At 35.8% G+C, this 17,587-nt stretch overlaps 1 protein-coding gene across 1 annotated transcript in view; it reads right to left on the bottom strand.

Moving 5' to 3' along the window:
* Nucleotides 1-402: 402 nt before the first annotated feature.
* Nucleotides 403-17,587, bottom strand: part of LOC148046817 (vomeronasal type-2 receptor 26-like) — a 28,251-nt gene continuing 11,066 nt past the window's right edge. The window contains exons 3-5 of the mRNA XM_087714985.1: nucleotides 13,748-13,987; nucleotides 1,430-1,556; nucleotides 403-1,298 (exon numbers count right to left, since the gene is read on the bottom strand). Coding sequence (XP_087571111.1) covers nucleotides 403-1,298; nucleotides 1,430-1,556; nucleotides 13,748-13,987 — 1,263 coding nt within the window. The remainder of the gene's footprint in view (nucleotides 1,299-1,429; nucleotides 1,557-13,747; nucleotides 13,988-17,587) is intronic.

The raw sequence follows: 17,587 nt of genomic DNA, 5'->3' as shown, positions 1-17,587 counted from the left end.
AATGCCCTAATAACAGCTAAGAAAACTAGATTGAAGTCAAGGTCAACAGGAGTGTTGAAAGGGAGAATGGATTAGGTTAAAGAAACTTGGAAAATGATGGTAATACAGCAACATGATAACTTACATTGTAATGGGCTCTTATATCAATGAATCTTAAATACCGTACATAAAATGTTCTTCGACAGAAAACAAATTATATTCCTACATGTTTTATAAATACTTATTTAGACAGCAAAAAGTTTTTCTATTCTTTATTTCAGCACTTTTTTCACACAAATCGTTCCTTGTGTGATACAAAGAAACAAAATTGTCCCTACAACATTAGATACGTTTCTCTACAGACTACATGCTTTCTATTTCTTTTTCAGCAATTTCTCTGAGACAGAAAGATCACATGATGTACTAATTTTTCTTTGTGAGTTGCTCTCTGTGGTTGAGGTCAGGCCGGACAACAATGATGTAGCATTTTTGGAGGAATATGCATCCCAGTAATGCAGCACTGGAAGCCAAGATGGAGAAGACCTCCACAGCTACCATGGCTTTTCCCTTTGTGCTCAGATAGGCTGGAAAGAAGGAGATCCACACACTGCAAAAGGCCAACATGCTGAAGGTAATGAATTTGGCTTCGTTAAAGCTGTCAGGTAATTTACGGGCAGGGAAAGCCACAATAAAGCTGGCAATGGCCAAGATACCCATGTAGCCCAAGACACAGTAGAAAAAAGCTGACCCCTCATTGCACTGTAAAATCATTTCTTGGGGCTGTGAATGCATGTCCAATTCAGGAAATGGAGGAGATGTCGATAACCAAAGAATACAAATACATACTTGGAAGAGAGAGCAGGAAAGGACAGTAGAAAAAGCCAATCTTTTACCCACCCATCTCTTCATCTGAGATCCTGGTCTAGTGGCCATGAAAGCCACAACCACAGTGATGGTTTTGGCCAGGACACTGGAAATGGCCACTGAGAAGGTGATGCCAAAAGTTGATTGTCGGAGAAGGCAGATCACTTTGCCAGGTTGGCTGAGGAAGAGCAAAGAGGAGAGAAAACAGATCTGAAGAGATACAAGGAGGGTGTAGGTCAGAGACCGGTTGTTGGCTTTGACAATGGGAGTATCCCTGTGCTTAATAAAGATTCCAAGTACCCAAGTGGTCAAGAAGAAGAAACCAAGAGCTGCTGAGGCTAAACCAATTCCTAACTGTTCTTCAAAGGTTAGAAACACCACCAGTTTTGGGATACATCCATTCTTTTCTTGATTTGGATAATGATCTTCTGAACATTGAGAACAGTCATCCATATCTGGAAGGATAATCAAGGAATTTGTCATCTAGGCCTTCCAAATTATTGAAAATTACATTATCCTTATGTACCCATGTCATTTATTAAAGTTAGCTTAAGTCTAATGAAATGTCATAGAATTTCTACCCTACCATTTTGATTTGAAATCTTCCCTTCTGGGCATGGCACACAGTCATAGCAGCAGAACTCATTTCCCTCATTTCCTTTCTTCCAGGTTCCAGGAAAACAAGGGTCATTGCATTGAGAAAATGGAAGAACCTGATGATAAACATGAAAATGTTTTGAAAAGGAGAATTTTAAAGACAGTTTCTGAATTTTCTCCTTAATGGAGTGACATGATTATTTACTTCCCAAAGGGATACTGAATTTGAGGTATAAAACTCCTGTCTGAAGAGAAGAGTAAATAAATAATTATTACATGGTGAAAATTTAATGGAAAAATGGCCATTTTTGTGTTTTTGATGGATATGCCCACCAAATATGCAATCCTGGCTTTTATATTATAATATTGTATTTGCTGATTTGACAAATCTCATGCACAACATTTGAAAGAATATGACATTGTTTATTTTATTTTTTTAAAAAAATAGAAATTACATTTCTAAAGACATTTCAACATGGGATAATAATGGGTTAAGGCATGGATGGTGATGGATTAAGGTGGAATCATTAATTCGATACCTGGTTAAAAGCTGGGGGCCAGACCATTCGATCTTCATCAATGAATAATTCCTTTCCTTTTGGAGCCTCTAGATCCATCTCTCCAAGTCTAATTCTCTGAAAGGATTTGTTTGGAAAAGTGATCAAGTTGGTGATGTCGAATCCACCTCTTGCTTCCCCTTTCTCATTTAGGAACACTCTCTCCCCAGCTGAATTGTTAAAAGAAATGCCTTGAAGATGTGAATGGAGCTAATTGAAAGAGGATAGAAGAGATAGGGAAAGAAAGGCAGTATAATAGAGAAGAGAAATCATATCCAAGTTTCATTCACTCATTCTTCCCATTCCTACAATATGTCAGGCCTGCATTTATATTCCTTTTAGAATTTGGCCTGCCACAATTTCTCTTATTTCATTATGCTGTTTCTTTAAGTATAGTCAATGGGAGGGGAGATTAGAAGGTGTAGGATTTTGGAATTTATTGTTTTTCATTCTTTGCTAGAAGCCAAGGTCATCCTTTGTCTCCACACCAGTACACCTGACTGGAAGAAGCTGGGCATGGACACCAGTGTGGAAGAGGAAGATTGGACCATGTGATGGATTGTGGGTGTGGGGACAAGATCATGAACTTTTAACTGGGTGGGATACTGATGTAACTTCCAGAGTTGGGATCCCACAGCTATGTGCCAACATGCCTGCTTTATAAAATTGGAACTTTAAGCATAGTTTTGCCTTCATTTCTGATTTGATTCTACATGGTATTTGGAACGCTGACACAATATTATTAAGCTTTGAAATTTGATAATCAATATTGTTGATAGTGTATATGTCTACACTATATATTTTATTTGATATCAATATAAGGAAAAGTAGGAATTAACTGAAACAGAATGAAAAAAGCATTTTGGAACATTGGATTTCTTTAAATTATTATTTAGATTCACTACTTAAACAACTACTTTCACCTATATCATATCTAATCTTTCCTCATTGATAGAAAGTGCTTTGACAGTCTGAGGTCTGACTTATGTCCTTTTGTCAAAGTTTAGAATTTGGGAGTCAAGCGTTCCTCCATAGACAGATGCAAGATAGTGATTATTGCAAACATGTTTCATGTTTCATACTATGGATGTCACTTCTAAGAAGGACCACTTTCACAGAGACACAAAATTGAGCTTGTTCCCCATTAAAGGTTCATAAACCATGTGCAAAGTTCTTGGAGAATTGATCATTTTTGGAGATGGCAATGAAGAGTAATTTAAATTATTGTTTCAATTATCTCTTATTGTATAATGTCTGGTGATTTACTAAATAGCTTCCAGTGACATATAAAACATAATTCATATAGAAGCTTCTCAATGATTAGAATAACACGAGAAACCATTTTTCTGTTTCCATTTAATAGAGAAATGTGTATCAGGGCCAGAAGGGACATGGACGTTTTCTAATCCAACATTTGCTCAAGGCAGAGACTCTATGCTGATTCAGATAAATGGCTATCCTTCTCTTTGTAAAAAAATCACCAGTGTTGAAGCATTCAAAACTCATGAAGGCAAGATGTTGCACCAATTAATTGTTAATTGTTCTCACCATCAGGAAAAAATGCAATGCATGGAGGCGGAATGAGCTGCGGTGACCCCCATAGTCTGGAACAGGTCTAAAATAGAGTGTGTGGAGGCCAAAACATGATATGTTGAGGCAGAAAATGAACAAAAGGTTGGGCCAGCAGGTGGGCAGGGCTTCAGCAATATTCACTGTATAAGATGCACACCAATTTTTACCCATTTTTTGGGGGGGAGTGTCTCTTATACTCTGAAAAATATGGTAATTATTAACTGTCAGGAAATTCCTCCTTATTTCTAGTTTGAGTTCTCATGCTTGATTCCACATGCAGAAAATATTAAGAGTTTCCACAATGGTATCAAAACATAATTCTATGACAAACTGCTTATTGAAATAAAAGAAGTGTCCAAAGCATAGGGAATACCTGCAAAGGCTGGATATGTGGACGTTTAGGATTTTTATTCATCATAGGTTTTTTTCTATTGAAATGCAATGTATACAGAACCTGCAAAGCATGAGCCACAGAATAAACAGCATTGTAGATGCTGTAGCTTTGGCCAGTCATCTCCATTTCAAAAGCAGGACTAGGAAGATCTTCCAGCTTCATCTCTCCAGTGCATTTCCTACTTGGCATTTCTTGTAACTCTGATTTTGGAAATGAACAATCAAATGCTTGTTCCCAGACTTCCTGCAAAAACCCATCTCTGGGGACTGAAAGAGGATTAATGGTCTGAAGAAATTCCCTGAAACCTGCAACTGCTCTTGAATGAATGGTGAAGGAAATAGCCCCATGGAACATCTGGAGACCCCACGGGATTTGAAGTCCTGATAATACGAAATCAATCTGTGCAGTCGTGATCCAAACCCTTTTATATAATGCAGTTTCTGTGCTTTCAGGATCTATCATAAATGTGACAAATCTGAGCCACATAATTGGCACTGATACTCCATAGACGAGAAATGCATTGGCTTTGCTATTTATCCAAGTTATGGCAATACTACAGATTCTTTTATATACTTCTTGAAAGTCGTCCAAGTGGATTAGCTGTTCAAGCCTTTCTGTGAATGCTGAGCAGATTCTGTTCTCTGAAAGTACGGGCAGCATTTTCTGTAAGAAATTTTCTCCATCATTGTTATCAACAGCAAATATCCCAATCCACGTCCACCTGAAATGGTGAAGCAGTTGGACAATCCCAATGTACTGATGGTCCTCTCTGGGGACCATGAAATAACCTGACGATAGCTTACTGGTCTCAAATTCCTTTTGGGGTAATGATCCATATGTAAACTGCAAGGAAGTAGAGTAATGTTTTCTTGAGTTGTAAGATCAAATTGTCCAGATCTAATTCTCATACAAAATATATTCAGGAAATGAATTGTTTTCCTGAAATTCTAATAGGTATTAATATGGAAATGAACTGATTGGAATTTTCAAACAAATATAATTGATTGATTCTTTAAAAAAAAAAAAAAAATTTCAAAATGAACATACAAATCCTCCTTCTTTACATACTGTAGAAAGTGTATCAGTTGGTTACAAAAGGCTTTTGTGCATCTCTTCCACTGTCATCAAATATAATTCATATAAATTCTAATATCTTAACTTGGATATTTATTATATTACCATCATCATACCTCCAATTTTATTTGACTATGATTATTTAAACATCTTTCATCATAAAATATACCAAGATTTCATACATAACCACATACTGGCTTTTCATTTACTTATTTATAAAATCCTCCTTTAACATTAAATCCTCATATCCTATTGTAATTGTAATTGTAATTGATTTTATTTGTAGGCCGCCCTTTTCCCTGAGGGGACTCAGGGCGGCTCACAGCAAACCAGGGAAGGGGGAATACAAGACTAAGACGACAACACATAATAAAATAGCAAACAACATGCATACAACATTCGGGCGGGGTAATTGTCCTTATCCCCAGGCCTGACGGGCGAGCCAGTTCTTCAAGGCTGTGCGGAAGGCCTGGACGGTGGAGAGGGTACGAATCTCTACGGGGAGCTCGTTCCAAAGGGTCGGGGCCGCTGCTGAGAAGGCCCTCCTCCTTGTAGTTGCCAGCCGACACTGGCTGGCCGATGGAATACGGAGGAGGCCTAACCTATGAGATCTTATAGGTCGTAGGGAGGTAATTGGCAGAAGGCGGTCTCTCAAGTAGCTATTCTAGCTAAACATCCATAATATTTAATACCAAAATTTTCTAATCCTCCTTTCCAAATCCCTGTTTACCATTTACATCCAATTCCCTTATATTGTACTCATAGCATGTATATAATTTATTATCATTATCCTTTCTTTATTTAACTATATCCTATCTCATAACATTTCCCCCCTAATAATTAAAACTTAGCTGTGTCTAATTTTGTTCTTTTTTAATGTTATTGTTATTAATAGCAATATAGCAGTAGACTTATATACCGCTTCATAGGCCTTTCAGGCCTCTCTAAGCGGTTTACAGAGAGTCAGCATATTGCCCCCAACAATCTGGGTCCTCATTAATAACCTTTATATATAGTCCAAATATTTCTAACCTTCCCTTCATGGGTAACATTCAATATTCATATCCAATTATTACTTATCATAACAGCTCAACATTGTATATATTACTATCATTATCAATTTTTATTTAACTGTACCTATTGTCACTAAATTTAACTAAGTTTAGCTAGTTTTAAATTATACTCTCCCATCTATCAACCTGTATCTCTCCAATAGCAAAACAATCTTACGTCTTCTGCCATTTGTGGATCCAGTCCTCCAAACATCCTCTTGATCAAATCTGTATGGACTCCTCTTAGCAACTCCTTGTTTGTAATATCTCTCATGTAGTCTTGACACCCACTTTCTGTTTCCTTGTTCAGCTTATCTTTAATTATCAGCAATGTTATCAAGTATTTTGCAAATAGTATTTCATAGTCCATAAATTATTTAATGTTTTCTTCTTCTTCTATGTCCTGTCCTTTGAAATAAATTTTCTCTCCATTTAATTCTTCTTCCAATATTCCATTCCTTCCTCCTTCAGAAATAAACCAATTGCCATGAATATCAACAGGCTCAATCTCTTTATATTCATCTTCCATTTCATTTTTTTGAATTTCAATCTTCTTATTTTGTATTTGAAGAACATCCTCAGTTTTTTCATCATATTTTGTTGTTAAATGCACAAAATATTCCAATTTTCTCTCAATTCTTTCCTCTGTATCCAACACTCTCTGCAGCGCTAAAAATACTCCTCGGAGATTCAAAGGCTCTGTGGATGCCATGTTCATACACAGTTATATTTTTTCCTAGAAGATCAAGCAAGACTAAAACACACACTCACAAGCTCTCTGTAAGTGAAAATAAACTTCAAAGAGACAGCTGTAAAATATTATCAGATCTTAAGCCAAACAGCCAAGCAATAAAAGCTTGCAATGTTGAAGTCAAAACAATCCATCTGTAACTTGCAGAAAGTCACAAAGAAATGTTAGAAGAAGAAAGCTTAATCCCTTCATTTGAAAAGGGTTTGCTGGGGGAAAGAAGGCGAGGCTTAGCAGTGTGAAGACAGACTTTCAGGCTGGTCCTGAATGTCCATCTAAACTGGATCATCTGGACCCAAGCTGTCCCGAAGAGACAGTGAAAGGCAGGGGGAGACCCAGTGGTCCAAGAGACATTCGCAAAGTCTCTGGGGACCCAGGAAAAACCCTCTTTGCCAGAGATTTCCGGATTAGCCGCAAGGCTACTGAAACTGCTGACAGCCCTAAAGAGACTGGATAAGAACATGTCGTTTGGTGAGAGCTTTAAAATCTTTTTTTTTATTGGAAAGAGAACACTCTAAATTTGGAAACTTAGTTTAAAATAAGGCTGACTAGTGAGAAAAGCGGCGTGTATAAGCTTTGCGAATTGAAGGATTATTTTTTATTTTTTATTTTTATCTTTTTTATCTTTGGAAACCGGGCTGGACTTTCTTGCAATTCAAGTCGGCTTTCTGTGTTTTTCTTTTTACCATTCATATCTTTAACTTTGGACCGTGTGTGGACATTGAATTTAAACTTAAAGTGCTTGGAAGATCTGTTTCTTTTTTTTTTTTTTTTGTATCTTTTTGGTTGTGTTTCAATAATTAGTAATTTTCTGTAAACAAAGAAGTTATGGAAGCTTTAATATTGAGTTAATGCAAGCTAACAAGTTAATACAAGCTAATACTGCCATCTAGCGGACTTGAAATATTGTTACCAAAATTTCCCCTGTAATCTATCTGACTTTTTTAAAAAAAGAAGGCTTTATTTACACAGCTGCTGCTCTTCCTTATCTGGAGCTTTGTCTCAGACTAAATAATAAAGCAGCAAAGGAGGCTGAGAATGACCTTGGAAAGACTTTTATCTTGGGGGGGGTGGAGTCTGAAAAGACTATTTGTTTTAGCCTGGTGGCATTTTTTTTAACATTACTTTCACATTATTCTTCTGGGGAGATATTGATATTGACTTTTTTCCTTTTTTATTATTATCCTTTTTGACTTTTTGACTACTTACATTTTTTGTGGCTTGAAGCATCCTTGTTTTTTTCTTTTTGGGGGGTTTTCTTTTCTTACCTTATGTCTTCTTTTTGCACTTTTTTAAGACATTGGGACATCAATAGATGGCTCACCTTAAAATTTGAGCAAACTAGTCTGAAGAATCTTTTTTTCTCTTTCTTTCTTTCTTTCTTTCTTTCTTTCCTTATTCTTTCACTATCTCTCCCTTTTCTCTCTCCTTTTTTCATCCTCTTTCTTAAGTCAGATTTCCACTCTCCCCCCTCCTCTGTCTCTTATGCCTTTTTTTCATCCTACTTATAATCTTACACCTTCCAAAACTTGCCGACCATGAATAGAAAAGCAGCCCCTGTTGGCTCTACAACAACTTCCACCCCCTCACCTGCGGGAGGCCAGAGGACAATACAGCCAATGCTTCAGCAAGAAAAAGAGAAAGGAGCAAACTTTGAGACAATCATGCAAGCGATACAGAAAATGCAAGCTGGACTTGACAGTAGGGGTGACAAGCTAGACACCCTTGTAAAGAAGTTTGAGAGTATGAAAAAAAGAATTGAGATAATGGAAAAACAAAACCAAAGTATAGTACAAAAAGTTGATAAAATGGAAGGGAAAATTGACAGTATGCATAACTGGATGACGACAGGATTCAAAAAATTGAAGATAAAATCCAAGAAGGAGAGAAGAAAACCGAGAAGCTATAGAGCAGACTAAGCGATGTTGAAAGAGAGAGTAGTGGAATACTAAGATGGGAGATGGATAGGTCTGAATTTTTCTTAAGATTTCAAAACATAGAAGAAGAAAAATGGTGGGAGACTTTAATGGCATCATGAACCAAAATCTGGACTATAAAACACACAAAACAAAAAAGTTAAATAGAAAGTTGCTGCTGAAATCCTTCTTTAGGATGATAGATGAAGTAAATCTAAAAGATATATGGAGAGAAAGAAATGTCAAAAAGAACAATACACTTTTTATTCAAATAGACATTCATTGTATGAGCTTCAGCAGAGTTGAGCTGCAATGTACAAAAAATTGAGATTGGAGCAAGCACTTGAGCAGACCACAACCCAATTTCAATAAAATGGAAAGGCCAAAGGGCAAGATCCAGATGGACATTAAATAATAATATATTGAAAGAAAAAGACTTTGTACAAAAAATGGAAAAAGAGTTAGTCCTTTTCTTTAAAGAAAATAGGAAAGAAGATACATCAATGCAGAATCTTTGGGACACAATGAAGTTACTGTTACTAGAGGTCTGATAATAGACTATACAAGGAAGATAAACCTAAAGGAAAGACAAATGCATAAAGCTTTAGATAATGATTATAAAATACTTGAAAGAGAATTACAGAGATCGCCACAAAAAAAAGATGTCAAGATAAAAATGGACATAATTAAACATAAAATGGACCTACTAGAAAAGGAAGAACTAGCACAAAAAATTAAAGGTGCTAAACAGAACTATTTTGAAAATGCAAATAAACCAGGCAGGTGGTTGGCATATAAACTGAAAAAAGAGAGAGAACAAAGAAAATATTCCAATTAAGAGATAAACAAGGACAAATTCAGTATGGAAATATTGAGAAAAAAAATATTATACAAGACTACTATGGTAAGCTCTACGAACAAGAGAAGGTGGAGGAGGGAGGAGTCAAAAAGTATTTACAGGATGCCAATCTTCCCCAAATATCAGATGAAATTAGAACAATGCTAGAAAGTAAAATAACAATGATGGAGCTAACAGATGCACTTAAAAAACAAAACAATGGGAAAGCCCCAGGACCGGATGGACTACCTGTGGAATTTTACAGAACATTTGAAGAAATATTGATTCTCCCACTCCTACAAGTTATGAATGAAGTGATGTTTGAGAGCTAAATACCGAAGTCATGGTCAGAAGTGTATATTACATTGCTACCCAAGGAAGGGACCGATCTAACACAAATTAAGAATTATATACCAATTTCCTTATTAAATTCAGACTATAAACTGTTTGCATCTATACTAGCTGAGAGACTTAAAAAATATTTAAATGGCTTCATCCACTCAGATCAAAATGGTTCCTTACCTAAGAGACAAATTAAAGATAATATGAGAATGATTTTGAATACTTTGGAATATTATGAGGCTCGCCCTGAAAAACAAATGGCTTCGATGTTTCTCGATGCACAGAAGGCTTTTGACAATGTGAATTGGCAATTTATGTTTTTACAACTGGAGCAGATGAACTTTGGTAAGAAATTTACTCAAACCATATGAATGATATATCAGAAACAAGCAGCAAAGATAATGGTAAATGGAGAATTTACAGATCCTATAGAAATAAAGAGAGGTACGAGACAAGGTTGCCCATTATCACCATTACTCTTTGTCTTAACATTAGCGGTATTAAACAGAAAGATCAGAGAAGAAGAAGAAATAAGAGGAATGAAAATTAAGAAAGAAGAATATAAGCTACAAGCGTTTGCAGATGATCTAGTTTTTATCCTTGAAGATCCATTAGAAACAGCACCCAAACTGCTAGAAAGAATAGAGGAATATGGAAAAGTAGCAGGCTTGAAAATAGACAAAGACAAAACAAAGATTGTGACAAAGAATATGCCAGCAACACAAAAGGAAGAGTTGTCAGAAACTTTGCAGATTCAAATTACAAGTAAGGTTAAATATTTGGGGATATACTTATCACCTAGGTGCAGTACTCTTAAGGAGGACAACTATACTAGACTAAAACAACAAATAGCGACTGATCTGATGAAATGGGAAAATTTGCATCTATCAATGATGGGAAGAATTTCTACAATTAAAATGAACTTTTTACCTAGAATTTTATACCTGTTCCAGACAATCCCAATCAGATTGGGTAAGGACTTTTTTCAAGATTTAAACAAAATAGTTTTGAAGTTTATTTGCAAGGGAAAAAAGCTAGAATAAAACTTAAATTGTTACAAGATGCTAGAATTAGAGGAGGATTGGTCCTACCTGATTGGGAGCTATACTACCAAGCAACAAACTTGATGTGGATTAAGGAGTGGATATCATTAAAAAACTCTAGATTATTGAATGTAGAAGGTCATGATTTACTGTTGGGATGGCATGCTTTCTTATGGTATTAGGGAACTAAAGCACATGGCTATTTTAGAGGACATTATATAAGGGAGGTGTTGTTATTAAACTGGGAAAAGGTAAAAAGATTACACTACTTAAAAATTCCAGTCTGGATATCAACAATTGAAGCATTTTCATATCCAATAATATATAAAAAGGAACAAACAGTTAGATATGTTGACATATTGAATGAAGAGGGTAAACTCAAATCTATCCAAGAGTTGAAACAAGAGGGACAGAAATAAACTGGTATTCATATGTACAGATACAATCTAGATATAATGAAGATAGAAAATCCAAAGGTTTTTACAATAAAATGACTGAGTTAGACAAAATTTTAACAGGTACTGATGAAAAAGTAATTTAAAAACTATAGGGATATTTATTGGAGGTTAAATTACAAGAAGAACAAGTCAAAGAAACTATGATAGCTTGGGAATTTTTTTTAGGTATGGGATTGATTTAGAGAAATGGCAGAAACTGTGGTCTCAAAATTGTAAAATGACAATGTCTACTGCATATAGAGAAAATTTGTATAAGATGTTTTACAGGTGGCATTTACTCCCAACCAGAAGTGCAAGAATGTCCAAGAATAAATCAGAAAAGTGTTCAAAATGTCATCAGATACCGGGCTCATATTACCACATGTAGTGGACTTGCATTGAAGCTAAAAGATACTGGACTAAAATCCACATGTGGTTGGAGAAAATGACACACAAACAAATAGACTTTAAACCAGATGTCTTTTTATTGGGGATCATACCAGAAATTTATAACAAAGACTTAAAATATCTGATTGTAAATGTGTTAACAGCAGCCAGAATCATATTTGCAAAAAACTGGAAAAATGAAACAATACCAAAACAGGAAGAAGTTATTCGAAAAATAATGGACTGTGCTGAAATGAGTAAATTGACACTTGAAATTAGAGAACAAGAGGACGAGCAATTTTATAAGATATGGGACTTGTTTTATCAGTGGCTGGGGGAAAAAACTTGGAAATGAAAAATGGTTTACTCATGCTTTAACTGAAGGAGTTAAATGATAACACAATCATGCTGTGAAATAAATTAACAACGATACAATGAAAAACTAATATATCTATGAATTGAATACTTTAGAATTTTTTGCTTTAAAAAGGATAAGGATAATAATGATTTTATGTATACTTGATAGAGGACTGATGATATAGTGTATAACGCTAAGAACATACTACAATGATATCTTGTTGTTGAGAAATAATCTTAATAAGGGAATAATTGAAAATTGGTATATATATGTAACGACTATTTAGAATATTTTGTTGAAAAATAAAGGAATAAGATTTCTATTTGAATGTATGATGTACAAGAATAATAATGAACATAAGCATACCTGATAGATGATTGGTGGAATTATGCATAATTGAAAATAGTGATATACAAATATAAATGGTTGGTAAAAAAACATTTTTCTATCACAGGTATACAAAGGTATACTGTTATCAAATAGACAATCAAGAATGTAAGTGAATCATGATTTACTGGAAAAAAATAATACTAATTGTAACTGAACATATACTGTACAATGAAAGTGAGGTATTTAGTTATACTAGATGAAAAATCTGAGATGGTAATTATTATTTGAGAATATGGATGTTAAAACACCTGTAACCAAACGACATGCTGTATGTGATGATGTTTTTTGTTGTTATTGTTGTGTGTATGTGTTGTCTATGTAATAAAAATAAAAAATTTTTTAAAAGGAAAAGGTTTTGCTTAGATTCAATCCATGTAAATAGCATTTAAAAAGTAAGATAACCACTGTCCAGAACCATTACAAAAATCAAATTCGCCACTAAGTTCTTCTATTCTTTGATTTGTAAGATAGTTTTTAGGTTTTATGGGCAGTCCATTTTTTAAAAAACAATAAAAGTTTCTCACCACCTGGAAATTCTCTTTCCACATTGTTCCGTTCTGAGGCCGCCCTGACTTTGTCAGTCTTGAGAGACTGGAATTTTTATTACCAGCTAGAAGACTTTTCCTTGCTTCTCTCAGAGATGTTGCAATATCCCTGAGATCAGCAAGATGTAATCTTCCTATTCACCATCTCTTCGGGATGATTTAGGTCCGTTGGGACCCCCCAGCAATAAAAGTGTTGACTGCGATCTCAGAGCTTTGAGATTGCACGTCATCTCATCATGGTTTAGGCCCTGCCCTCCATAATTGATTGATACTTTTGATGGAAACAAAGAACATTACGTTCCATTAGGGATGGAGTATCTTTGGATACTCACTTCTTGTATTTGGCATTGTAGTTTCAAAATTATGCTAACTCACAGACCTTAACTCAGGGAGAACATCTTAATATACATGGAAGCTTCATCTTTGTTGTTGTTAGATAGTTGCGAAGTGGTGTCCAACCCATTGTGACCCCATAAAAAAGATTGATCCAGGCCTACTTGTCCTCTACCATCATCTGGAGTCCATTTAAGTTCATGCTTTGGTGACTCCATCCAGCTACCTCCTTCTCTGTTGTCCCCTTTAATCTTTAACAATCCTTAATTAATAAAAAAATAATATAATATACTTTCTCCCTTTAGCCCTTTCACAACTTACTTGTGGAATTTTGAAGAATTCTGCAATTTCAGCAATACAAGAGGATGTGACAAAATCCAGTCCCCCAATGATAGCCATGAGATTCTTCTCCCTGTCACACATGTAGTTGGGGACAAATTCCTGGGATTTGAAAAGTAGGTCCAGAGTGGTGCGATAGGTCATCCTTGAATTGTAGTAACTGTCATAGATGTGGAATCCAAGAGTTACATTAGGTAAGATCCAGGAGTCCTCGTTGATCTCCTTCACAGCAAAAGCCAAGGCAAGAACATGTTGATGGAATTTGGGGAATATACTGCAAAAATTTAAATACCCCAGTTGAAGGAGAAAATTGACAATTCTCATAAAGTGGCATCATTTCTGTATGAATGATAAACAATTCTTTCTCTGATAGTAGTAAAAAGATAATCACGTTTTCTAAGGGTCTTAATAATTTTTACACAGGATCTTTGGTGCTCTCTGAGCGTGATGGCATTGCTGAAGACATTTCATTACCCAAAATAGGTAACATCATCAATGCCTGGCACCGTGGTTGTTATCTAGTTTGAATAATGTCTGCAAGAAAAGAACACATCTCAGAGAGCACTAAGGAGAACATCATTTCCATCCTGAACTAAAATGTTCTCCTTTATTGATAATCTTTACAGAGTTCAAATGTAATTTACACAGCCTTTCCATGACCTCCAACAAATATATACTACAACAAATGCAAGTAGTGACTTTTTTGCCAGTACTATATTTATATTCTACGATTTTTTCAGAAAATAAATACAAAATTATGTATATATCCACATATATTATATGACCTAGAGAACAACACAGTCTAGTTTGGACATATACATTTACATGGTGAAGAAAACATTTGAGCACTAAGCACATAGATTTTATAAATAGCATCCTGAATGACAGGAAATGATATTGTTATAAACATCTCAGCTGTCCTTAGCACTCTCTGTATGGACTTTCTATCAAAGGCACTGCTGCGCTAAACCAAACAGTGATGCACTTTGTTAAAATGCTCTCAATCATGCCTCTGTAAAAAATAATGTCTCTCTATGTGTATGTTTTGTGATGAGAGATAATGCCAAATCTTTCTAAAAATTATCTTTCCTCAGTAAATGTTCAAATAGAGACTTCTTGATCTGAAATGTTGTTCATGTCATGTGAAAGACTCTAAAATGATGTAAAGATGTTTTATTTTTTCTTTCATAACTTGACACATTTGAAAGAAGGAAAGGAAGGAAGGAAGGAAGGAAGGAAGGAAGGAAGGAAGGAAGGAAGGAAATGATATTAAAAACTTTTAGCCATATAAAGTATTTTTGAAAATCTAGGAAACTTTAGATAAGAGGGAAAAAATCTTACATTGGTATGTCATAAGGTTTTTTAGAAGGATTTTCACTAAATTTAAATTCATAAAAGTGGTAACCCATGTGAGATGTAATCCCACCAACGATGAAGTCACCTGGCTGATACCATTCATGTGGAACAAGGAAAGCATCACTTGCAGGGCTGCTCAGAGTAACTATTTTGGGTACCAAAAACATCACAAGAAATATCTTCATGCTTTTGTTGTTGTGACAGTGGTTTGCCTTCTAGCCTACCAATCAGGAAGCACACATAATTCAAGACTTCATCTAAAGATTAATCCATGGTTTATATCTGAGAATGCACTTAATGAAAAACTGTATTGTCTTCTATTTGAAGATTGATGTGAGTGCAAAGTTTTATCTTGAATAGCATTAGGATTTCAACAGATATTCCGGAAGAAGAGAACAGTGGTTAGAAACCTGAAGCAATATGTCTGACAGAGCCATTATTACCCTTGTGCCAAACTTTCTGTGGTTCAAGTGTTATCTTTTTATCCAAGCTAATGCCTTGACTATTTCTGAATATCATTCCCTCCTGGGCAGCCTTACATGTTTTGGCCAGCCAGGAAAACATGGTGAATCCTGTAGGAGATAATTATTTTGTTTTGATGAAATAATAATTGGCCAATGGTTCAGCTATTTTTTTTATGACCAAATGCCAATGAATGTAATATAAGAGAGATTTGCAATAAAATATATGCTTGGTTGTTGAAAGTGTTCATTGAAACATTTATTTTCTACCGTCATTTCACAAAATAAAATATGGACAGATCCACCAGGAGGAAATCATTTATTGTATATATGTTGTAAAGGAATACTAAGAAATTTTAATATTATATTAATATTAATTAATAAGAAAGTTTGAGCACTAAAGAATTGAGGTCTTTGAACTATGGTGCTGGAAGAGATTCCTGTGAGTCCTTTGGACTGACCAGACCAGTCAATTCTAGAGGAGATAAACCCTGAGTGCTCTTTAGAAGGCCAGATCCTGAAGATAAAATACTTTGGTCACCTAATGAGAAGGAAAGACTCCCTGGACTCACTTGACAGGAGTCTAATTCTGGAAAAGAAGGAGTGCAAAAAAAGAATGGGCCGACAGAGAATGAGGTGGATGGATGGAGTCACTGAAGTAGTAGACATGACCTTAAATGGACTCCAGAGGATGGTAGAGGACAGGAAGGCCTGTCCATGGGATTGCAATGCATCAGACATGACTTCACAACTAACAACAAAAACAATGTATGCTTTGTTAGGAGAAACAATGCACACCTTTAAAAAAATCACCTTGAGCTCACTAAAAATCTTCAAAAGACTTATTGCACTAAATTTACATCCTATGGTAAAAGCTTTAACAAAATCTACAGTGTATTGTTTCATATCTCACAACTAGAAATAGTTGAAAGGCAAAGTGGCTAACATTATATATAAAGTTTACTTTTATGCTAAAACACTTTTAGTCATATCAGAAATTTTGAGGGAAGTGGCTCAAGCAGGGGTGGGATTCTACCGGTTTGGATTGGTTTGGGAGAACTGGTTCACTCCAATTTTCAGCTGCCCCTGAACTATACTAATGTATATTCCCTTTTCTGAACCCCAGCTAATGGGCACAGCAGAATGACATGAATGGCATTCTGTTTGCCTCCACAACAGTAATGCAGAAAGTGATTTCCCTGTAAACTGTGAAGCACATGCTCAACGAACTGGTTGTTAAACCAGTAGGATCCCCCTCCTGGGATCCTAATCCTAAGATTAAAAACAGATAAAAACTATTTACAAGGTATGTCATAATGTTTCATACAAGGAAGTTCCTTAAATTTCAATTCATACCAATTTGTCCCATGTATCATCAAGATAATTCAGCACAACATACACTTTGTGTGCTTCCAAAACACCATTCCTTGGTCTTCTACTTCAAGGAAGGTTTTTCTCATGAACTGGAGGTGATCCAACCAACGTTCTCCAAAGTTGTAGCCTTCCCTATAGCCATGATGGTGAACCTATGGCACGTACCATTCCGATCCATCACTGCAGCTCAACTCCACTGCCCATGCATGCACGCCTCCTGCTGCCCAGCTGATCTTTGGGTTTCTGCTGCACATGCAGACATATGCCTTGAGCAATTTCAACCAAAGTTGATACACAGATGACTTACTCTCTGGAAACAAATACTATGGGGGTAAGACACCCCTAACGCCCCTTGGGATATGTCCATGTCTGTTTGTGTTCCAGCATAACTCTGGAATGCACGGGCTGCTGAAATGAAAAGGACTGAATTATATCTATAGGGCCCGACTCACATGGCAGGTCACATGCTCGACCTCGTATTCCTCTCGGAGCAGTGGAGTTGTGATCTTGGTTTGAGGGGTAGTGAGATCTTACCTCTGTCATGGTCGGACCACTACCTACTGAGGCTTGACTTTCGGAGACCAAACCCCTACTGTAGGGAGGAGGAACTGATTAGGTGGTTCCACCCCAG

This window comes from Thamnophis sirtalis, unplaced genomic scaffold (genome assembly GCF_051295495.1).
Source record: "Thamnophis sirtalis isolate CommonGarterSnake01/CBP01778 unplaced genomic scaffold, rThaSir2_p1.2 scaffold_4, whole genome shotgun sequence".
Classification (NCBI taxonomy): Eukaryota; Metazoa; Chordata; class Lepidosauria; order Squamata; family Natricidae; genus Thamnophis; species Thamnophis sirtalis.
Note: the sequence above shows the minus strand (reverse complement) of the source record. Positions and strands in the feature narration are given on the sequence as shown.